Raw genomic sequence first — 25,638 nt, 5'->3', positions numbered from 1 at the left:
AAGAAATGTGTTCCTCATAATGAAGAAACGTTGTGTTCCTCATAATAAAGAAGATGACATCCATAAAAACTCTCTTCCTTATGTGTATCACTTCCAGATGCCATTCAAAGACATGACAGTTTCCATATGGATAATCGTTAATATTTCTCCCAGTTGATCACATTTCCCAATTATTGATTTTTCAACTGCGGCGAAGAATTATTTGAACGTGGATTATGTATATGTTCATGAAATGTTTAATTTGAGTAGGCAAAGAGGATATACCAGATAAGATTATGAGTCAGTGTTCTCACGTGTTATTGAATGTGTGGTCCAACATCATGTGATATTTGTAGTGTAGATTGTGGGGGCATTGTTTAAGTCACGATTAACATGATTATCGTCGTGAAGATAAACTTTATATCTTTCTTTTTTCTTCATATTGGTTATATTGATCAAAAGGATATCTTGTGTCACTTATTTTCTTGGAAAAGTTTATAGGTCATTTAGAAATTTCCCATTTCAATAATCTCCAGTACTGTCTCGAAATTTCAAAATGGGAAATAATATTTTGGGTGACAAAACTTGTTTTATTTCTTAGTGGGCGGGTGGGTAGCGTAGTGGTTAAAGCATTCGCTTGTCGCACCGAAGGCCTGGGTTTGATTCCCCACATGGTACAATGTTTGAAGCCCATTTCTGATGTCCCTCTCAGTGATGATCCTGGCTTTAAACAATTCTCACTCACTCAGTTCATTTCTTAGTAACCTTTTAAGAGAATTACACTTAATGGGAAATTGATCAGTTGGTTTTACTTAATCTATTGATGACACACGAAATATTTGTTTTATTTGGCTATTGGTCAACCTCGCTACAGTCCTCGCCACAAACAAGAAATATCCCGATTATTAATTAACGAGGGTAGCTGCATGTGTGCCAATTCCTGTAAAGTGAAAACAGCCTTTTCAGTTGTATTACCCACAGCAATGACAAACTTTTCTTGTGTGCTTTTAAAAAAGGATCTATTTTGCTTGATCCATTTTGAGGTTGCCAGCCCTGATGTCTGGCTGGATTTTTGGCTTATTTCATACACTGTTGAAAGTCGCATTATACCCTGCTTCCTAGCTTGCAACAATATCAGATGTTCATCAAATGTTTCCTTTCTTGCTACCGAAGTGGGAAGCAAATTTAGCATTAATAGAGTGGTTAGTTGGTGTTTTAGCGGAGGTTATCGAGTGACAGACAGGAAGCTTGATGATGTTATCGCCTGCTCGTGTTAACTAAGGTGTCACTTTGCTTAATGTGTCCGTCCCGAAATCCAATGGATTAGTCTGTACAAGACAAACTCTACGCAGTTTGTGACGTTAAAATGCTTTCTGGTCGTAGCTGATCTACACAGATTGGATCAATTAGATAAACAGATAATTTGATAAGCCTCTTGATTTATGCCTTGCTGATTGGATTTTTGTCTTATTTGGGAATTTGAATATGGATTGAGGAATTTGATGAGGAAAAACTGCTTTTCTTTGTCCATTCAAAGTAATAGAATCCACTATTTAGAAATGAAGAAAACTGGATACATATTTTAAAGATTTTTAGTTGATTTTCAGACTCTCTTCACTGTTTTTCTGTCAAATCATTCCATTTTAACCCTTGAGTATTCAGGGTGGAACAGGCTACCTTATCCTTTTGGTAAGATTATTTATGAAAGTTGGATGGTTATCATGCTCTGTGTGAAACCCATTTCTGGTGTCCCCCTGCCGTGATATTGCTGGAATATTGCTAAAAGCGGCATAAAACCATACTCACTCACTCATCATGCTCTGATAGTGTGGATTGCTTACCGCTGCATGTCTCAGACATTTCTAGTTATAGGCTGGACGGTGGAGTAGTCTAGTGGTTCAAGTGTTCGCTTGTTCTGCCGAAGAACAGGTTTGATTCCCCACGTGGGTAAAATGTGTGAAGCCTATTTCCGGTGTCCCCTGCTGTGATATTGCTGGAATATTGCTGAAAGCAGCAAAAAACTAAACTCACTCACCCACCAGTTACAGGTTGAAGTGACAGGTAGGATGAATGCTGTTCTGGGTGTTTTGATATCAGGGTGGCAGAGATATTCATCCAGCAGTATGAAGATTGAACATTACACATTGTACCCATGTGAGTTATGTGGGTAATGACAGCCAGGTCTTCAGCAAGATAAAACAATGTTTTAATGATTCAGCAACTCCATTGTGGGCTGCCTTGTTCATTATGGTTGTTCATAGTAAGGAAGTAAGGACAGTGACACCAGTAATTCACTCTGTGATTTCACAAGTAGGATTTTTGGTACACTTGTCAAATTTGGGATGACACTTTCTCAGAAAAGTACAGATTGTAATACTGTTTTTGGTTCAGTCCCATCCAGGATTCAAACCCACACTCGCAGAGTGAGCCACCTAGTTCCAACCCGAAGAGACACAGTGGCATTTTGTATTCATAGGACTTTTATTATTCCATGATGTCCTGGGAATTTGTGGAATATGGTCATCTTTAGCCAATGAATGCCTCTTCCAATAAAAATCAGCAGTCAGCAGGTTGAAAGTGTTTTGAAGTTTATAGATTATTAGGTTGTTGGCTCATCTATGCACAGTATCCATGCTTTCCCCAAAAATATCATTGCTTGAAATCGAAATGTATCATGTAATTTGTCCCACCTACAACTAAGAAGCCGTGGTTTTCAACTCAACAGCTTGGTGTGTGGTGGTCAGTGATAGACATGTAGAAGTAATTGATGTGTTTTCGTCAAATCTAATGACACAGCTCGTGTTAGCACTATTTTCCATCCCTCTCTTATTGATTTCATGAAGCCGGAGGTTGTTGGCAGCGCACCCACGGTGTCAAACACCTCCTCCGGCAGGCGGCTCTGTCGAGCTTTTGGAAAAACATTTCAGTGAAAGGAGAATTCTCTCTCTCCTCATTCTCCTCTCTCACTTTTAGATTCAACTTTCTTTCATTTTGAGGGATTCTGAAATTAGGCTTCTTTTTACAGTTTGGCTGTTACCGGTAATTGTATTTGGCAGTGAGTCTTTGGAGGATTCGACTGCAGTTGCAGCACACTGAAGTGTGGAAGTCATTGACATCTCTAGACGTTTCAATCAATTTTATTTTTGGTTTAGTGGATTTTCTGTGCCATTTATGACGTAATAAGGGAAGTGTAGAAAACTAGATCCACAAGTAGTATTTAACATATTAGATCGTGTAGATCTTCACATTTTTGTTTGTAAAAGTTAGGCTCATTTGCAAAATATCTAAAAGAATTAAATTGGTCGGGTCCCTACTTTTATACTGTAATTCACTGTGGCGTCATTGTAAAGATGATTGTGAAGAATGATACTGGCGTGATGTATTTTAAGGTTTTACCATTTCTTCTTGTGTAAAGGGTATAAATGTACAGAATAAATTCTATGTATCAAGCTGCCATTTTGGTATTCCAGATCTGCATGATTTAAAACAACAAGTAAATGTTTTAAAATTCATTATGAAACTCCTGTGATTACTTTTCTTGGGTTAAGAATTTGAATTTATGACAATACAAAGGTAGAGGCTAAGATTATCAAAATATGATTTGATAGGTTTTGGGAAGATTTTGTCTGATACTGGAACATGTCCCTGGCTCTGACCGGGTTTATCTTGGTAAACCAATGACATGATGGTTGTGTGCGAGACAATGTGATGCAATGCAAGTGATATCTCCTGTAGGAGCCTGTTATGGTTGATTATTGTTTTTGTCTTGGGTCACAGACTCAATTATATCTATAGATATTGTTAAAAGCGGTGTAAAACTAAATTCATACAACCAGTCCTCATTAAGCTGACACCCATTTAGGAATCAGTATTATTGTTCAAGGTGTCATTGATCTCAACACGCTCACTTTGTCCTCAACAAACTTTCACTAATGCAGCACTTGGCAAGGGATAGTGTTTGTAGCAGTTTATGATTATACAGATGCTTGGTATTCACAGCGACACATGCATAATGAAAACACTCTAATGTTTCCGTTCCCACCTCATGCAGCCATCTGCAGTAGTATGTGGGCAGTGGTCCAAGGCCCTGTGTTCTCTCCAAGGACATTCTACATGTCTTTGCGGTGAAGGGTAAATCTGTCACAGTCATAAACACCATCAATTATGAAGCAACGTGCAAACATGTTTACAAGCATTTAAGTTGTTACCAGCCCAAATCTTTTCGTGAATGTCAACAACGAGAGAGAGAGAGAGAGAGAGAGAGAGAGAGAGAGAGAGAGAGAGAGAGATCAACCATTATCGTTTTTCTTTCGAATCAGCTTATGTTACAGACTGTTGCTTCCTCGTCAGATGGTCAAATGATGAGAAAATGATTGCCAGGGCTGTTATGCTGGCATATCTTTTGAAACAGATGTCAAAGTCCAAGGAGAAATTACACCGAAGGCAGGCAGCATTTTCAAACCAACATGGCGTTACATGAAACGTAACCGACAGATGTAGTGTGTGTGTGAAATCAGTGGTTATGACTGATATTCTTTCAGCCATACATTGAGTCTTGGCTGTCAAAGTATCCATCCTCACATGGGGCCTGTTTATTCTGGGTTGTTGCCAGGTTTTGGAATGTGTCTGATAGGGTAGTCAGAGTTGCCTCCCTTGGGTTGGTTAAGGAATCATGATTTGAGATTTTATGGTGCTTCATGAAGTTGTGTTTGCAGTAGAAATTCAGCAGTGGTCACTGGCGGTATGTTAACATGAATAGGAATATTTTTAACAGGGGAGGGCCATTTTTCAAATAGCCTTCTACTTACCTGGATTAGTAATTGGATACAGTATGTGTAGATCTTAAAGCTAGCATTGTCATTGGTCTATGTTAAAGGATGACAGACTTTGTGGATCGAGCCCCTGCAATTGTCATGGATTAAACAAGAAGTTGACATCCATAATATTTTGTCTTATACTTGTCATGGATTGTCGGATATGTGGTTCAACTATTTATTGATGGTAATAGATTTAAGTGAGTACTCTTAAATTCAATGTGTGAAAACATGGCTTGCTGGGTTATGATACACTTTCAATGTTTGAATTAATTAAGAGTGAACATGTTGATCACTGGATTGTCTGGTCCAGACTCGATTATTTACAGACGCTGCCATATAGCTGGAATATTGCTGAGTACGGCGTAAAACTAAAAACTCACTCACTCACTAAGAGTGAACATCAAGAGGTCCTTGTCTAAACCCTGAAGTGAATAGTGAAGATTTTCTGTGTGCCAAGATGACGTTAGCAAAATCAAATTATTTTCAAACATATATCGGGAAACACAGGTTTTACCTGGGTCTGTCTAATCTTGAGTGGGCTGAGGGGTATGGGAAGGATTTTGATGACATCCTATCATTGCACATGCTGCCATGTGCAGATCAGGGGAAGGGATGAAACTTATAAGCAAGTTGTGGCCTTTCTCCTCGTTGTCGGCAGCCTGGTGGCCTATTTTAGAAATTGGAGCCTGCTGAGATAGGATGTTTTGCATCCCATGAGGCGACAACCAGAATCGGGTGTTTCTTGTTCAGTTGGTTAATGCATGCAATCACATCCCTATTGTGTAGATGTTCATCACTGGATTGTCTGGTCCTGTTTCACATCCCTATTGCTTAGATGTTCATCACTGGATTGTCTGGTCCTGTTTCACTTATTACTAGGCCACTGTTTTAAGTGGAATATTGATAAGTGTGGTTTTAAACATCAAACCAACATGCAAAAACACAAGCTCTGACATCTTATCCAATAACAGATGGGCTTTTCAATGTTTTTACAGAAAAAAGAGAACCATTAACACATGTTTATTTGTTAGGAACCAAAATATATATTTGAGTCATGTGCTTCCTGCTATCATAAATAGTTTAGATTCTTTTGTTTTTGCCTTTTAATTATAATTTGTCATTGATACAAGGGCAGTGGCCAATTCTAACTTCAGAAAATGGCTAATAATCCTGAAAATTGGCCATTGTCAAAGTTCTCTATCCCAATCCCTGATTATATCAGCTATGATATTGATAAATGATCGATCTGCTTCTTGAAAGTTTCCTGATTTCCTGCAGTGATTTTATAAGTGTTTCCATTCTTGTCAGATCCGGGGGGCATATAGCCCTGTTATATAAGCCACAGCATTTCACAACAATTCCCTAAGGTGTGTAAGAAACACATGATCTTCGATGTAAAGGAGACTTTAAAAAAGGCAACTCGCCCAGGTCCAACTAAAGAATCTTCATTCTTGATGCATGCTGTTTGTTGTGATCTCAATAAATTGTGTGTAATATAGCATGAAATGTTTCTCTTCCAGTCGTAAGAAGACTGTCCATGGATCCACTACCTCGCCCACCTTACCTCAGAGATGTCCCTCACCACAGATACTTGGTAAGTCCCCTTTTGTATCGACCTGTGAAGAGCCAGGTTAGAATTGATCTTCAGTAACCCATGCTTGTCGTAAGAGGCGACTAACAGGTACGGATGGTCAGGCTCGCTTACTTGGTTGACACGTCATCGTATGCCAATTGCATAGCTTGATGCTCATGCTGTTGATCACTGGTCTGGTGCAGACTCGATTATTTACAGACCTTCGCTATATAGCTGGAATATTGCCGAGTGCGACGTCAAACAACATTTTGGATCTGGGTGAATCCCAAATTCACACTGATCATTGTTTTGTCAAAACCATAGCTTTGTTTGTTGGCTACACCATGATTTGTACTTCACTAAGTGTTATCTTAAATATAATAGGTTACTTCTGACCATTTTCTAAAAGGCTTTGTATATTCATAGCTTTCGACAGTGAGAGCTATGCCAATCTTTACTTTTCAGAAGTGTACACAAAGTATGTAATCTAGACTACCAGTTGCCAGATTTACATATTTGTGGAAGCCTTGGTGGCTGAGTGGACTGAGTCATTGGCTTTGAGTTCTGGCGATTAGGAGTGTGTGGGGTTAAATCCTGGATGGGTCTTATCTCAGAAGTACCCGTGAAGGTCTGGGTTAGAATGAACCTTCAGTAACCCATGCATGTCGTAAGAGGCGACTAACGAGATTGGGTGGTCAGGCTTGCTGGCTTGGTTGACACAAGTCATCATATCCCAATTGTGCAGATCGATGCTCATGTTGTTGATCACTGGATTGTCTGGTCCAGACTCGATTATTTACAGACTGCCGCCATATAGCTGGAATATTGCTGAGTGCGGTGTAAAACTAACCTCACTCACTCACCTGGGGCTTTTTTACCCACCTGGGCTCACATGCTGTAATGTAAGTGAAATACTGCATAGTATGTTAATCTGAACTCATTCACTTGTTGCTTGCGTAAGAAAACATTTGCTGATGCGTGATGTCTTGAATTGAGTTAATTTCAGGTCATAGCTGATCTTTTGTTGTAGTGAGATTGGTTCTGGTGAATATGTTTTCAAAAGGATTGCTCAGAATCACTGATAACGATAGAAGTATTAGCTCAGAAGAATGGTTTATGGAGCTTGTTTTTTCAAGGGAGGTAACTCTCCCTGCCATAACAGATCCGTACTGGGTGTGTTTGTGTCAAGAAATTGAAGCTTAGATAAGTATTAAGTGAATCTTTACTCGCCATACAAATAAGATTTACCGTGTATTACCGTAGATAAGGTGATCCCATAACCTGACCCTTAAAATCAGTATCAAAATGGTATGTTTTGTACATAATCCGACCCCTTGCAATGGGGTCCTAATCGCGGCCAACTCAGACCACAAGACAACTGGCAGTTACCGATAATTATATCTTCGGTCCGCATTATTCACAGCAATCACTAACATATTGCATCTACTCACGTCTTGAAATGAAGTGTAGTTGTTAGAAAATGGATACTTATATATATTGTTTCACTAAGTGTCACCTTTATTGTACGCTGACGATCACATTCACAAACTGATTACCACCTCGTCATCCATGGACCATTAGTTTACAGTAACACGTGATGAAGACAGTGATGACTATACATAGTTTTTACATTTTTTGAGCAAAACCTGTAATTTAAATTTCACAATGCAAGGATATATTTTAGTTAGTAAAATAATGGTTTTAGATATTATATTTTACCGATCACTGCATCAGAATTCACCTCATTATATTATTGGGTATATTTAAACTAAATCACCAGTAGATCGCCGGGAAACGTGTGCACAGCTGATTGCTATTTACGGGTCTCTATATACGAGACAAATACACGTGGTTATCTTAATCCCTACATAAAAGAAATTAGAACTGAAAAGGTAAATAATCTTGTCTAGTGATGTTTAATTGCAACTTTGACGTCTTTACTGACAAAGTCTTTTTCTCTTGCTCGTTCATGCAAACGATACGATGTTGTTTCCTTACTGGTCACCAGAAAAAAAGTTTGAAAGTGTCACCCGTAGATAAGCCGACCCCCTTCTGCAGGCTGTGTGTTTTGGTCTTACACATAATATACGGTATTCAATGATTGTTTGAAAATTGAATTAAAAAAAAATGTACAGGGCAAAAATACATGATTTTACCCAAAACAGTATATTATTACAATTTTATTTAGTCATTCTTTGTTATTTATGCCACTATAACATTCACAACTAAAACCATGTTAGAATTTGTAAATATTGCTGTACTGCTGTTTATACTTGTTGCCATGTCTATAACAGGGAGATAATTTGTCATGTTCAAGACATTTCATTCTTCAGATTCTTTCTTTCTCTTTTTGTTGAACACAAGTAGTTTTTTCAAAATAATGAATCCGTGTACGGAAAGAAATCAGCATCTGGAACCAGTGGCCTTGAATAGTCTTTAGTAGAACATGTTATTGATTTGTCCGTGATGGGAAAATTACAGGGAACTCTGACAGGAAATGGTATGTGTATGTCATCTTGTTATCGTGCCCTCTGGTTTAGGCGAACTAATGAAAGGACACATATGATCCGTGCGGAAAAAATAATTGTGATGAGAGGTAGCAGGTGCCAGACTGGTGATCGGACTTGGTGAAACTCTTATCGTGTCCACGTCTTAATGCACAGTTATTTCCAGTATTTACCACCTTGTTGTTTTATTGATTTTGTGAGCACTGTAAGTTTTGTGATTGATGAATGATGTATGATGGATAGACTCTAAAAGCATAAAGCAGCAGACTGGAAAATTTGTTTGTTTTGATAAGAATGTAACTGATTTTGAATAAGGACGGACATATTTATTTAACTTACCTCAGCCTTTTGGTGCTTCAGGGCGTTGGGGTAGCCTAGTGGTTAAAGCGTTCGCTCATCACGCCGAAGACCTGGGTTTGATTCCCCACATGGGTACAATGTGTGAAGCCCATTTCTGGTGTCCACCATCGTCATATTGCTAGAATATTGCTAAAAGCGACGTAAAACCAATATCACACACACTTTTGGTGCTTCATTCTGTGAAATGTTCACAGACTTTTTTTATCTGTTTTCGTGTCGGGTTTACACAGATTAAATTTTGTTGACATACGTGTTGATTTGTTTTCTTTGCATGTTCAGTTTAATTGTTTCTTGGAATGATGAGCGTGAAACTATTGAAATATATGCTTCTAGCTGATGCAAAGACTGAACAAAATTCTCATAGAAATCTCCCTTTGACAGTTTGATGTTGTTTCCTGAAGTGGAAAATGATTTGGTTACTTATGCAAAAGATTTTGTATGTTTGGCATTTGTTCATATGGAGCAAGTATTCAGTCATTGATCACATGGAGTCCTTTCAGAAATTGAAAGTAAGGATAGATTCCCAGTGTTGGACATGATGTTGCATGTGACTTAAAATACTTACATCTTTATACACTGGTGATACTGTTGAACAACTGACGTTTGGAATAATGGATGTTTCACGTTTGATGATCATGTAACAAAGGACAAACGAAATATAAATGGCTGCTGTGAATGTCATTGTAACCTCTTGATAGATATATAAGTAAATCGACGTACCCTGATTACCATCTTATTTCTGATGGGCAAAGGGAGTAAAGCGATGTGAAAGTGGGTTGTGATGCAGCTAGCCAGATCATCTTGCTTGTACTGAAAAAGCTGGAGGCCATTTTGTATCCTAGCCCAGAAACGTTGTGAAAAATAGATCAAGAAGTTGTTATCCATAAGATTCGTCTTGTATTACTACACCAACTTCTAAATGCCTTTGAAGAATTTCATTTTGTAAAGATAGAATGTCCTGTGACACAAGATTAGCAGCAGTTAAAATTGCAGATGCCATGGGCCGGAATATGGACCTTGAGTGGATTATAAACCCTGAGTAAGTGGACAAGCAAACGGCTGCTTACTGACTTGAATCAAACTGGCTGTAGTAGTCCCCGATCACATATTTAGGACTGCTAATTGAAACTGACAGTGTACCCATGTAATTAAAGCAACCATTGGCTGGGACATTGTTAAACCAGCAGTGTATCTGGACCTACTGAGAGACTGATATTTGGACTCACTGACTTGGTTGACACACGTCATCGTATCCCAACTGCGAAGATCGATGCTCATACTATTGATCACTGGATTGGTCTAGACTCGATTATTTACAGACCTCTGCCATATAGCTCGAATATTGCTGAGTGCGGTGTAAACCTAAACTCACTTACTGATATTTGGACTCAAGTCCGCACAGCAAAATCACCAAATTGGAATTACAGATGTCTCAGTTCTTGTCATAGAATAATTACTTATATGGCTTCGTGAAAACAGCATGTATTTCACTGACCAAAGTGGTAAAATAAAGCAATTTCCCTCTAAGTGCCTGCCAAGGGCACGATACGAGTCCTTGATTTATCCTTGACCTATTAGAACTGGACTGAACTCAACAAATGGAATCTTGCTTTAACTGCCATTTTTTCAGACCAGATCTCCCTTTTAATATGATTCCAGTGGAAAGTGTCTTAAAAGATTTTAAAAGAGAACTTTAAAGAAGTCAATGACATTAGGGTGTATTGATTCATTGAACAGTTTCAATGGCTTGTAATTATGTTATCAAGCTTCCTTGGATTCCATAATGTGGTTAGAAACTAGATCACTACATCTTTCCACAGGGGGCAGTGGGGTAGTCTAGTGGTTAAAGCATTCGCTTGTCATGCTGAAGATCCGGGTTTGATTGCCCACATGGGTAGAATGTGTGAAGCCCATTTTTTCTGGCGTCCCCTGCTGGAATATTGCTAAAAGCATCCACTCACTCACTCACTCACTCACTCACTCCACTCACTCACTCACTCACTCACTCACTCACACTACTCACACCACTCACACCACTCACTCACACCACTCCACTCCACTCCACTCCACTTACTCACTCACAACATCTAATATCAACAAAGTTAAACATGGAGAAGGATCAATGGCAAACATTAAGTCAGAGGTGTGATGTGTAACAGAAAATGTTTATTCTGAAATACAAACTCCTGTCTCTGTGGCAAAAAGTTATGTTGAAATAATTTCAACAGAAACCTATACATGAGGTTTCTGTCTGAATCAATGAATTTTGTCTGAATCGATAGTGAATGCTGTGATGGAACCATTTTGTGGGGAATATATAGGCATTGTATACTTATCCTGTGTGGTAAAGGATTGAGCAGGCACGACCCACAGATCAGGATGGCGCCAGTAGGATCTCGGAGCATTAGTAGGGTGACATTTACATCAAATATTCATGCTATGGCCAAAGGTCGTTGTTATCCGAGTTAGAGTGGGATGCTGGCCATGTTGATTATGTATGGCTGATATTTGATTGAAGATTCAATCATGTTTAACAGTTGATTGAAAATGGTATCAACAACTTTTAGTCCACTTGTTCTTACAAAATGAGGGTGATGGGGTAGCCAAGTGGTGTAAGCATTCGTTTGTCTTGCCAAAGGCCAGGTTCAAATCCCCACATGGGTACAATGTGTAAAGCCTGTTTTTGGTGTCCCCTGCCATGGTATTGCTGGAATATTGCTAAAAGCGGCATAAAACCATGCTCACTCACTCACTCACCCTTTGTAAAATGCTTCAAAATGGCAATTTCCTGATGTCATTCTGATATATATATTAGTGGGCAGTTAAGTACATCTATTGACTTTTGTGTTTTGTGACATTGATGGTAACTGTTATTATCCCCCGCAACGCGTTTTGCGGGGGGTATTAAAATGGACTCCGTCCGTGCGTGCGTGTCTTTTCCTCTAAAACTGTTCACTATTAATTCACCCAACTTGGCACATAGATAGATCTGGTGGTGTACTTGTGCCTTTTGGTAGTTTTGGAATTCTGAATAAAATATTTTTGGCGTTTCCATGGCAACAAGTTTGACTTAGACTGAAATTGGTGGTTGTGCTCTTTCCTGGAGCAGAACTCTAAAACCGTTCAATATTTCTTCACCAAACTTGGCACATAGATAGATCTGGTGGTGTACTTGTGCCTTTTGGTAGTTTTGGAATTCTGAATAAAATATTTTTGGCGTTTCCATGGCAACAAGTTTGACTTAGACTGAAATTGGTGGTTGTGCTCTTTTCTGGAGCAGAACTCTAAAACCGTTCACTATTTCTTCACCAAACTTGGCACATAGATAGATCTGGTGGTGTACTTGTGCCTTTTGGTAGTTTTGGAATTCTGAATAAAATATTTTTGGCATTTCCATGGCAACAAGTTTGACTTAGACTGAAATTGGTGGTTGTGCTCTTTCCTGGAGCAGAACTCTAAAACCGTTCACTATTTCTTCACCAAACTTGGCACATAGATAGATCTGGTGGTGTACTTGTGCCTTTTGGTAGTTTTGGAATTCTGAATAAAATATTTTTGGCGTTTCCATGGCAACAAGTTTGACTTAGACTGAAATTGGTGGTTGTGCTCTTTTCTGGAGCAGAACTCTAAAACCGTTCACTATTTCTTCACCAAACTTGGCACATAGATAGATCTGGTGGTGTACTTGTGCCTTTTGGTAGTTTTGGAATTCTGAATAAAATATTTTTGGCATTTCCTTGGCAACAAGTTTGACTTAGACTGAAATTGATGATAGTGCTGCTTTGTGGAGCAGAACTTTAAAAACCTTTCAATACTCTCCTTCCACCTTTCTATATACACACCTAAATATTTGACATAATCGTAACTCGTAGACATAATCACGAAGCGTATTTTGCCATTGCGGGGGATATTGATGACTTTGTCTTCTTGTTTTAACTTGCTATGAATCAAGTTGCTTTGGATCATGGATATTTGGGATGCATCAATAGTTTATTCAGTTTTATGAGAGGTGCTGTAGCCTATTGGTTAAAGCAATTGCTCATCACACCTTTTTCCAGTGTTGGATTTCCAGTGTCTATGTTATGTAAAGCATACAGTTCCTGAAAATGTTCCACCTCTATTACAACATCGCCCTGAATGCTGTATCTGGGTCGTCATCACAGTATTGTTTTCAAGAGAAGTTTCAGGGCGGCAGGGTAGTCAAGTGGTTAAAGCGTTCGCTCGTCACACCAAAGACTCTGGTTCGAATTCCCACATTGGTACAATGTGTGAAGCCCATTTCTGGTGTCCCAGCCATGATGTTGCTGGAATATTGCTAAATGTGGCGTAAGACCATACTCGCTCACTCACTTACTGAAGAGAAGTGTTTCACTTTTCACTAACCATAAACAATTGTACAGAATATTAAGTCTCGGTAGTATGCTGGTGAAATATCACACATTTGCTCAGAAAGCATTGTTATGCCGCAGAATGATATAATATTTGTTCTTTTGAATTTTGACACTGCCCCACTGAGACCTTGCATCATGGTCGCTCCCATGACTGAGTCGATAGATTGGGCCTGATGTGTGTTGTTGGCAGACTGTCTGTAGGCAAGCCCAACTAGTCCCTCCTGTCAGCAGTCATTGGTACTAGATGCCCCAGTGGGAGAGTTTTAAGATCAATACAGGTGACGGGACTGGAAGATGGTGTGATCATCGTTTGAAGGAGTCGACATCACAGAACCGTAGTTAACTTACTGCGTGTGAAGCCACAATAGAGGACAGAGTGTGTGCCAAGGTGATGAAATTACCTACTTAGGTCAAAACAGCCAACTGATGAGATCTTTATGAGGTTGAGCCACTGTATCCCTAAGCTATATGTTAAAGGTGAACGATTATCCAGTGTTCTTCTACTCGTCGAAATGATAGGCTGTAGACACATTTTTTCCCCCACCATCTTCCCATTGGGCTAATTTTCTCTCTCTTTTTTATTGTGTGTTTTATTTCAACGTTTCATCTGTGGTCCCTGCTTGGTTGTTTTTTTTTTTCTTCTTTTTTCTCTTCTGTTGAATAGCTTCTTGGTTGAAGATGGTTGGAAAATATCACCTGATTGGCAGATTCAATGTAACATTATTTTTAACATTAAATGTTGGTGGTAGATTAGATGATAATACAGTAAACTGAGCACGTCCACAAACCATAACTTGAATCATGCTAAAATAGCTTTGTTAAGCAGCAACTCAAGATTCTAACTATGTTAAAGTGCAGCATGGTATTGCAATAGGATTGCACTGGGAATCTGGCCTAAGTCTGTCCTAGAACAAGCTGCCATACACATGCCTAAGCACATCCCGATGTTAGTGAAATGATCTGGAACACTACATTAAACCCGTCTCACCTCCAAGTCAAATTGCTGGTATCACATTCAGGAACTGCTCTTAAGTGAGTGAGTTAAGTTTTATGTTGCTTTTAGCAATACTCCAGCAATATCACAGCAGGGGACACCAGAAATGGGCTTCACACATTATACCCATGTGGGGATTCAAACCCGGGTCTTTGGCGTGACAAGCGAACACTTTAACAACAAGGCTACCCCACCGCCCTAGAACTGCTCTTGAAACATGGTGGGAGGGGTACCAATGGTACGATGGTCTCGGTATTTATAATGGTCAAAGATGAAGATGGCGCCTTTGCATATACCAGAAATGCATCAAATAAAATACTTTTGCATTTATTGCTCTTATAATCTGTAATATAACATTATGGATGCATGTCGCGATGACCTGTAATAGTGTACAGCAATGTAGGTGTCAGGTGCCCGTCATTCCCCAGATCAATGTACCTTCATGCAAATAAACATCTTCAGATTCTATATTTGGCAAGAGAAGAGCAAAGCTTCCAGCAGGTTCCAAGCTGTACGTATGTTTCCAATGTTGACATTGACTCAATGTTAGTAAATGTCAACAACTGAAAGCAGGTGCCTGTCTGGTTTATTGATATTCATCTAGATTGTTGAAAATAGATATGCTGGGTCTCTCTTATTAATATTATATTTCTTTGCTAGTCTGGATTGCGATCGTTACTCATTTTTTTTACTGCCCTGTCATCAAATTGATCTCACCTAGTATTGTCTGTTTGAATTGCGTTGACGTTAATAGTCATTATGAGGTGTGAGTCATTGTAAAGGGTGAAACAATATAGGTCATATGATACATGTCTCAGTACACATATTTGCGTCAACTCTGGTAGAAACTTCTTGACTATAAATATTTCAGAACAGGTTCAAAAGGCAATGCTAACTGTTCTTAGCGGCTATTTTGGTAGTGGAAATCCAAACTTTGACTGAAAAAAAAAGTTTTAGGGGATCATTGAAAGAGAAGAAAGTGGTATATTTTAACAAGTGTATCGTCTTGTTTCATATTGTATATTGCATAATCGCACAAAAACTCAAGATGCACTGGTGCACAATTGTATCATTTCACCCCTGGGTACAATGATGTATATTTGGGATGCAATAGAGAATTGTTGTACTGTCAGTGGACACCACCTTGCAGAGGATTTGAACCCATGTGTATGACTGGTGAATGTACCACGGGACCACCCCACCTTCCTGAGGATTTGAACCCGTGTGTATGACTGGTGAATGCACCACAGCACCACCCCACCTTGCAGAGGATTTGAACCCCTGTGTATGACTGGTGAATGCACCCCGGGACCACTCCACCTTGCTGAGGATTTGAACCCGTGTGTACGACTGGTGAATGCACCACGGGACCACCCCACCTTGCAGAGGATTTGAACCTGTGTGTATGACTGGTGAATGCACCATGGGACCGACCCACCTTGCAGAGGATTCGCACCCGTGTGTATGACCGGTGAATGCACCACTGGACCACCCCACCTTGCAGAGGATTTGAAACCTTGTGGATGACCAGTGAATGCACCACGGGACATTTCCCACCTTGCAGAGGATTTGAAACCTAGTGGGTGACCGGTGAAGGCACCACAGGAGTACCCCAACCTGTGTGTGTATGACATCTTGCAGGGGCATTGAACCCTTGTTATTTAACTGACCTTTCTGTTGACAGTATGTCATTGTGTTCATAGTTACATGCCTGGAAAGTTGCAACAGTGAAATCTACCTAGCGTGTTATTTCAGTTAATCCCAATTCTTATATTACAATTTAGTTTACAAACTAACGTTACATTTACAATCATTTGCCCAAGCTAAATTATTTCTGACAACAAGAGGCAATATAGGAATGCTATAACCATGTAGGTTAATTCTCAGTCTAACTGGCAAATGTGTATCCTGCTAATTAGTTGATGGCAGTAGTAAGAAAAGATGGAAGGACCTCTGGAAGGAATGACTCTGTAATTGCTTCCAGAAAGTGATTACCCCCAAAACACATTTGTCAGTGTCAACAGGTCGGTCACGCAGGGCCTTGTCAGGTAATGGAAAGTTATACAGTTTAATGGAATCAGGAAATAGTTTCTTTACTTGTGCAGTTTTTTCTTAACTAGGGCATGATGGGTTGTCAGTAGGGATGCCATGATACATCGATACTTTTTCTCGGACGATACAATTATTGATACGTTCAAAACTGTATCGATATTTAGTTTTGAAAGTATCGGTTTAAATATGTTTATGTATTGTTTACATTTTGCAATTGTATCATGTTTTTTATGTTATGAGAGTTATAAATGATTATTTTTCATGCACAAAGATGAGAAATTAGAACTTTTTAATCTCTGAGAATAAAAAAAGTTGATCTTTTCATGGACAGTTATATAATATGAAATATTAATGTTCAAAATGTAACTAAATTTATGCAATAATACCACGAAAATAGGTATCGAGATACATATCAAATCGTGACATGGGTATCGTGATACGTATCGATTCATGAAAATTATGTATCGTGACATCCCTAGTTGTCAGTATGTATCTCAACATATGTGCCTGGCTTGATCTGTATGTTCTAATTAGATGCAAGACAATTGTCAAGGCTGTTTGGTGGTGCTACCATGATTTGTTGCAAGGTGATTGCATTATCCAGATCAGCATACCAACCCTTTAGATTTGTCTCCCATTAATGCTGGCAAGGATGTATGGTACAGCTGAACTACAAATGTAAGAAGCTTAGTTTGGTCTGGTGTTAATTGTAACTACAGTTCGATGACTGGTGGGTTTGAATATTGGGAAGTCCGCATACAGTGATTATTGCAATGCTGCTATCCCTCCATGGCAATGATCAGAGGCGAGAAGATATTGGTGTTGGGCACGCACTTGTGCACTGGTTGCTAATTCTGATAGCACTCCCTGTCTTTTTTCATCTCTCCTCTTCTGTGCATAGATCAAAGGTCTGCATCATGTAGATTATGGATATTTTTAACAAGATCTTTTCCTTTCAATATTTGTTGGAATTCCTTCCACGCAGGTGGTGGCTAATTATAAGCAGAATAATTGAATGGATGTTATGTCAAAGAAGACCAGTCTCAAAATGGTGGTCAGCAGCTAATATTGTCAAGTGACACGCTGATGACCGAGGAGTTCAGCTTTTGAGCCCTGGCAACGCAACTGATGGGTGGATTAGAACATATTTGTAAAGCTCTCTCAGAGATTGTATTTGATTGGCATTCGCACCGTCTGCACGAGCAGACGACATTGTAGGTCCTGCTTGTGAGGTCTCATTGAAAGCGGAGAGTAAAAGATAATTACTGATTAACATGAGGAACCACGCTTTCCACATGAACATTGCAGAGGGAGACTGAAGAGCATGCTCGACCAGCCATCAAGAGATGAGTGACCGATGCGACAGCATCTATCTCGTTGCCGATGTGGCCTTATGATTTACTGTGCTTCTGCCAAGTCTGCGTATGAACAGACTGCAAGCTAGTATTGCTTATAGCTTGCAGTAGATACTGCTGGAATGGTGCTGGTCTGATCAGGGGATTGATTTCCATTGATGAGCCTCTACCACAGGAAAATAGATGGATGGATCGAAAGGCTGCTGCTGTCAAAACTGCATCTTCAAGGCTGTGTATTGATTATCTGGGGGTCGGGGAAGAATTGGGAGTATCCCTGGGCTTTTTTCATGACGTGATGTGTGATGGAAGATGGACGTAATCTATTGAAAGGGAAAAACAACAGAGATTGTCGGTCTCCTGTCACATCAAGATCAAATTTACCCAGCTAATATCATTCCTGCAATTCAATTTTCTGCAGATTTGAACATCGGCTCAAGTCGTGTGACACTCAATACGCTGTAGCATGGCGACACCATGAACATCTTGCTTTTGAGTTGTGATTTCCTACAAATACCTTCATTGTGCATTCTGGTTGGGTGTGTAAGGTAATCGGAATCAATAGAACGTCTACCTGCAGTTCCACTAGTTGACAACAGGTTTTCAGTGTATCAGCTCGTTTCCACTGGGGACATGGAGGAGGATATTGTCATTTTTCGCCGCTCACCTGAGCACATGTGGTTTTCCACATCCATTGAGAGTCTCCACCCTCCAACCGTTGAGGATGCTCGCAGGAGCAGGACAAGATTCAGGAGAAGTAAGTTTTGGTCAGGATATTTATCTTAACAGGATGTCATTCATATAAGATTCATATTTGTAACCACTCAAATATTTGTGATGATTATTTTTCTGAAATGGTGAAACATGCTAAGCATCAGTTGAATGTATGGTTATGATAAACTGACAATGAATTGTTGATTTTGTTGCGTTTCATTTTCTTTCATTTCATTAAGAAAGAAATGGTGAATGTGAAATAATTTATGGTGAATGTGAAATAATTTATGAAGAAATGTTTCAATTTCAGAAATGGTGAATGTGAAATAATTTATAATGAAATGTTTCAAGTACTTTGACATTTAAATGTTTTTCGACATTTGAAACATACTTCTGTTATAAGGTTATATCTGGGGCTCTGGTTCATAATACCTACACCTGTATGCTTTGATGTTTGAAACATACTTCTTCTTTTATAAGCTCTATCTTGGGCTCTGATTCATAATAAATGGTCTGGTACTGAATATTTAGCATCAAGATGTGGATTCATTTTCAAATCATGCTCAATAATGAAATGACCACATTTGATATAATACTTTGTATTAAACCTTAGAGGTTATCAGATATTGATCTGCTTATCTTAAGTTTCATGGCATAAAAGTCTTCACAATAACTTTCAAAGACAATTCCATGACCTGGCGGTGATTGCTTGGATTTCTATTGAACTTTGTCTGAAATAACAGCTCTGTAAGCATGGCAACCAGTAGGTTTATCTGTCTGTGGGCATTGAGAGGAGAAGTGTATGTTTTGCATACATGTAGTCCTCAGAAGCCTGCACAGAACTTAGAACTTCACTATTGTAGGAATAGGAAATCAATGCAGGACTAAGTCCATCGACAAATTCATTCATGTGCCTATTTTCTTTCTTGTTTAAAGTGTTAAGGTGAACATCATGGTTTCCATTTCTGATGTGCATCGCAGGTGTTAAAAATACAGCGAGCTGAAGTCCACTACTCTTGAGCTTTACTGCTGTGTAGAGTGAGTGAGTAAGTTTAGGTTTACGCCCTTTTTAGTAATATTCCAGCAGGGGACACCAGAAATGGGCTTCACACGTTGTACCCATGTGGATCTTCAGCATGACGAGCGAACGCGAAGGCCACCCCACCGCCCCTACTGCTGTGTAGATGGCAAGCTATAGCATATAGTTTATTCAATAATTTAATGAAAATAAACATTGATTTCTAACTCATTACCTACAGTGAATACAATGAAAATAGTTAAATCTAAAAGGAAATGTAATAATCTATTTGAAATTCTTAGTGGTTAGATTTCACCATACTGCTTGTACTGTTGAGTTGTGTTTTCAAGCCTTATAGTGAAAATTGATGGCTCCTGTAGCTGATCTCAAGCCAAGATCTAGACTGTGAATAAGAGGTCTTGTGAGAAACGTGAGACATCATTGCCATGGAAATTGGGTAATTAGTAACTGTCTGAGTATATATACACATCACAGATTTCAGTCACTGGGGACGAGAAAGTATGGTTTGACTTACACCAATCTTGCTAGGATCACTAATTTGCTTCAGTTTATAGTTTTTTTTATGGAGTTTAGGATTCCAGTGTATAAGCCTTGAAGGTATTTAAAGATGGTTGCCTTGGTGACTGGTACTGATGGAGAAGAGTCAGTCAGTCCAACAGGTGTTAAAAGGTATTAAAAGATGATACATGTTGTTTCCCTGCCTGGTATCAGGACAGTTCAACAAAGGCTTGTCAGCTATACTGCCTGAGAAGTAAGGCTGTAACAATTCAATCGCATTTCGGTGAATCGAACCGTAGCCCTTCATGAATTCAATTCGTTATTCGTGGTCACGAGAACCGAATATTAACGATTATTTACGATTTTTTTAAGGGAGCCAATTTTACTTAAACCCTTGTGTACTTTTGGAAAGTGAGATATGCAAGAAATGAATATGTACTAGCCTTGCAGTAGCGCAAGTCATGTTAGTTTGCCAAGGCCGCACATGGTACTGTCAACTATAACTATTACAACCCAAATTTGAGTGTCATGAGATCACTGGTTATTGCTGTGACAAAACAAAACTGGCAGCATGGGCGTTCCATATTGTACATCAATCACTTAACTACGATATTATATTCCTGAATAATATTTCGTATTCGTTACCCAATATTAATGATACGTATCATATTCGCCACATAGTGTATTTGTTGCAGCCCTAGTGAATATGAACAGTTAACTGTTTAATCATATCTTACAGTATTATTTGTATTGACATACAGGTATATATAAGCATAAAACAATTACAGCAAGAAAACCTCTCGCTACCCAATATTCATGATACGTATCATATTCGCCACGTAGTGTATTGGTTGCAGCCCTACAGTGAGCAGGGTATCCATGCTGTATGTAAAACTGGCATTAGTCCAGAGTGTTACAAGCAGTGGGCTTGCAGTGTAAACCATCATCAGTCTGGACTGCTACAAGCTGAACAGTCTTGAACTCCGTGTCACCTCACTGTGCCTTGGTGTGATGCCTTTAATAATTAATGCTAACTAAAGTGGAAGCATTTATCAGCTGTGTAAACCATGACCTTTCTGTTGCCATTGTAGTTTCTTATTTCTGAAATATTCCAGAAACACTTCATTTATGTATATGGGGATCCTGCGTAAGTCGAGACTGAACATTTTCTGTTGCTGACATTCAAATATTTATAGAAGTTCTAAGAGCATTTTGCCAAGGCGATAATTAATGGAGATTTTTTCCTTGTTTATCGTGCTACAAAACACCCACTCATGGAATTTGATTGTCTCAAAGTACTTTCAGATCAAGGGGTGAAAATTGCATTGTTGGTGCTCCTGTTTCTTTACTTAATGAAAATACACCTTACACATTCATACTTTGTGTGAACAATTCATGACTTAGTCAGTGGGGAGAGACTGAGTCTTTGTAGAGGAGCCTAATTTCTTGTGGTTGAGTAAGATGAATAATGATGATGAATATAGTTCTTGACTCACAACTATGTGTAGTAAAGAGATAGGCTTCTCTGAAAAGAAAAATCGTCAGAGATTGGTTGGTTTGGTTGTTGTTTAATGCTGCACTCAACAATATTCCAGCTGTATGGCAGCAGTCTGTAAATGATCGAGTCTGGACCAGACAATCCAGTAATCAACAGCATGATCATCGATCTACGCAATTGGGAGACAATGACATGTGTCAACCAAGTCAGCAAGCCTGACAACCCGATCCTGTTAGTCGCCTTTTACGACAAGCATGTGTTGCTGCAGACCAATTCTAACCCGGATCTTCACGGGTTAAGTCTTCAGAGAAGAAAAGAAGATGAGTGAGTGAGTTTAGTTTTACGCCGCACTCAACAATATTCCAGCATGATCATCGATCTATGCAATTGGGATACGATGACATCTCAACCAAGTCAGCAAGCCTGACAACCTGATCCTGTTAGTCGCCTCTTACGACAAGCATGTGTTGCTGAAGACCAATTCTAACCTGGATCTTCACGGGTTAAGTCTTCAGAGAAGAAAAGACGATGTCAGAGTTTGATGAAAAGTGGTAATGAATGCCCCCAAGAGGAAGATATGATGGACAGAGATCTTTAACCCAACTTTGTTTTGGTGGTCAAGTTATGATCATGTTATAATAGTTATCTGCTATCACTAAATTCTGGTTTCAAAAATCATTTTCTTTTACATTGAGTGTGTAAGTTGTATCTGCTGATATACTCATGGAAACAAATAAGGGAACACATGAAAGTACAAGTGTTCCTTTATGTATTTCCAGAATTTCACTCACAGTGCAATACATACCTTGTGAAGAAACCTGGAAAAGAATAAAGGAACACTTGTACTTTCGTGTGCTCCCTTATGCATTTCCATGAGTATTGTTAATGTTCACTGATGCCTTAATGTCTCCAAAATAATAATGAAAAACATCTTCATGTTTTTAACAAAGTAGGTGAAAATGTAGTAAATAATTTATTGTGAGAAAACATGGGCTATCATTGTCTAGGCTGTTTAACATGAAACAATAGTGTCAGCTGTTGTCGGTTATAAATCACATCCTTCTTGTTAAAGAACTTTAGTGGCAGCTGTTGTCTGTCATTATAAATGTCATTGCTCTTTCTGAGTATAAAAATATACCTGTGATGTTTACATTGTTGGGTAAAGCGGAGTAATATTGATATTGGGACTTGCGTTTAGAAATATCACAAAAGGATAGAATTGTTTTAGAGCTCTCATTGTGAAGTGCTATCTTAGTATATTGCCTGAAGCGGGTTGTTGTATTTGAGTGGTTCTGACAACTGCAGAAAGTGTTGCTTGTCAGAACGATTTTTCACAAACACAGTTTGATCCTTCATTCTTCTACTTTGGGTTTGTGTTGTTGGGTTTTGTGTTGTTGGGTTTCTTTGTGATAAAAATAGTTGTGATTGTTTTTGCCTGAGCATGTATAAAGAACGGAAAGAAAAGTTTTTGATGGAATATCAACATGTCGCAACATAAACGGTGGTCATAAGTTGACAGTTGACATCATAGTTTGTTCTGATAACGTGTTGTGAGATTGAATCTATTTGTCCTTCCTGGTACCCATACATGCTGATGTAAGTTTGTTTGTTTGATTGTTTATTTATTTCAACAATATTCTAGCTGTATGTCAGCAGTCTGTAAATCTAGTCTGGACCAGACAATCCAGTGATCAACGGCTAATTTAAGTAGAAGATCTGGGTTTGAGCAACACAACACAAAAAGGCTGAAGAAGTGACTAGTATATTTGGGGGATTAGGTTCAATGACTTTACTGATCCATGTTATCTCATTACTGTTGTGTAGATTAATGCTTTGGATGTAAATCTCTAGATTGTCTGGTCTAGGCTTAATTGTTTATTGATAAACAACAAACAACTAGGAATAAAAAATATTTTAAAACTTCGAAAAACAGTTCCATTACTGAGTGTGTTGGCCTCTACTGTATATCCATTGATTGATTGATTGATTGATTGATTCTCTTTTAATGCCACGCTCAGCAATATCTTATTTATTGAAGGCTGTTGCACTCATGTCACTTGCACTGTTAATTGTAGCGTACAGAAACCATGTTATAACTTCATCAAAGAGCTGAAACAATGTGTAGTCCACCCACACAATGCCCTAGAAGAACAAGGTGATGTTGTGGTGCATTTTTAATTGCTTTAGTACGTATACCTACTAATATGTTCCCCAGGGTCCTGATCCACAGGGCGTTTGTAGCATTACGTCATTCGTAGCTTATGATAAGCTATAGAGTTACGACAGGTCGTAATGTTATGAATGCTTTTTGGATCGGGACCTAGGTTTATGAAACTGTCATTTAGTCCATGTGCAGGGTTGTGGTCTTACCTTAAAGGATTCATTTGATTCTAAATACAGATGTTGCAAATAGCACCTTTGGTGAAATTGAGACTTGTGACCCTGTAATTAGAATAAGGATGAATTTCTAGTTTGACAACATTAGCTCTGAATTATTGGACAAATAAACTGCAATTGGAATGTGTTTAATCAGATATGCAAAGCCAGCAAATTAGCAATTACATTATTTTGCCTTGCTAAACACCCATGTTCAAGATGTCCGATTGCGAGCATTGGTAAATGTCATGGCAAGAATATTGCTGAAAGCAGCTGAAGACAATAGTCACAGACTGACACAGGTCAGAACTCTATCACTTCCACACCAATCGCAGACAGACCTCGCTTCAACACCTTGCACTCTCCTAAACTACACGGTTATCTGCTTGTAAGCTTTTCTGATCGATGTTTCTTTTCAGAAGCTAAAGAACTGCAGCTATGGCATATAGCCATGTATACAGACCTGGCATTGATTTTTGAGGATGTTTTGTTTGTGTGTTCCTGTGGTGGTAAACAAATAGAGGAAACATTGATTGGATTGTCTGCCAGAACATTGATGATGGATGCATCGATCCACCCAAGACAAAATGATTCATTTAGTGATTGAATGGTATCTTAAATTCTAGATTGATGGGTCAAGAATATTTCTTGTTTTGTTTCAAGAATCTTTTTTGCTTGGTCTATATGAAATACAAAGGCTTTGTCATTCAAGAAGGGGACACAGATCAGATTTGTTCTGTAATTATGACAAGCTTGTTTTCTTGGTGGTGGGATATAGAACAATGGCGTGAGGAGGGTTTCATCATGCCAAAGGTTTAGGTTTTACTTCTTCACAGGTCTTTGGTGTCAGGTAACAATACTGATTGAAAGAGCAGCAAAGAACCTGACTCACTCATTCAGTCTGTGAAATAAGTCCTTGTTTTGTTTATTTTAGAAATGGGGCGGTGGGGTTGATTAGGAGTTAAGGCGTCCGCTCGTCACGCGCAAAGACCCGGGTTCGATTCCAACATGGGTACAATGTGTGTAGCCCATGTGGTGTCCCCTGCTGTGATATTGCTGGAATATTTCTAAAAGCGGCGCAAAACTAAGCTTACTCACTCACTATTTCAGAGTGCTGTTACAGTATGCTTTTCTTTCAGCATGATAAGAGATTAGAGGTGTGAGTGAGTGAGTTTGGTTTTACGCCGCTTTTAGCAATATTCCAGCAATATCCCGGCGGGGGACACCAGAAATGGGCTTCACACATTGTGCCCATGTGGGGAATCGAACCTAGGTCTTCGGCGTGACGAGCAAAAGCTTTAACCACTAGGCTTACCCCACCGCCCCAGAGATTAGAGGAAATGTAAATTGAGAATGTCAACTTATCATTATATGGATCTTTGTAACAGTGCCATGTTATAGTTTACTCCATAGTAAGATAGGAAGGTAATGGTCGCATTAATGACAAACATTATGCTGAGTACTGCAAACTATTGTCATGGAAACTGC

At 39.0% G+C, this 25,638-nt stretch overlaps 1 protein-coding gene across 1 annotated transcript in view; it reads left to right on the top strand.

The window, feature by feature from the left end:
• The window catches only part of LOC124260084 (microtubule-associated serine/threonine-protein kinase 3-like), a 194,952-nt gene that overhangs the window by 126,453 nt on the left and 42,861 nt on the right, over positions 1–25,638 (top strand). The window contains 1 exon segment of the mRNA XM_046694332.1: positions 6,317–6,390. Coding sequence (XP_046550288.1) covers positions 6,317–6,390 — 74 coding nt within the window.

Source organism: Haliotis rubra, unplaced genomic scaffold, assembly GCF_003918875.1.
Source record: "Haliotis rubra isolate DU_JTF1 unplaced genomic scaffold, ASM391887v1 Scf75, whole genome shotgun sequence".
Classification (NCBI taxonomy): domain Eukaryota; kingdom Metazoa; phylum Mollusca; class Gastropoda; order Lepetellida; family Haliotidae; genus Haliotis; species Haliotis rubra.
Note: the sequence above shows the minus strand (reverse complement) of the source record. Positions and strands in the feature narration are given on the sequence as shown.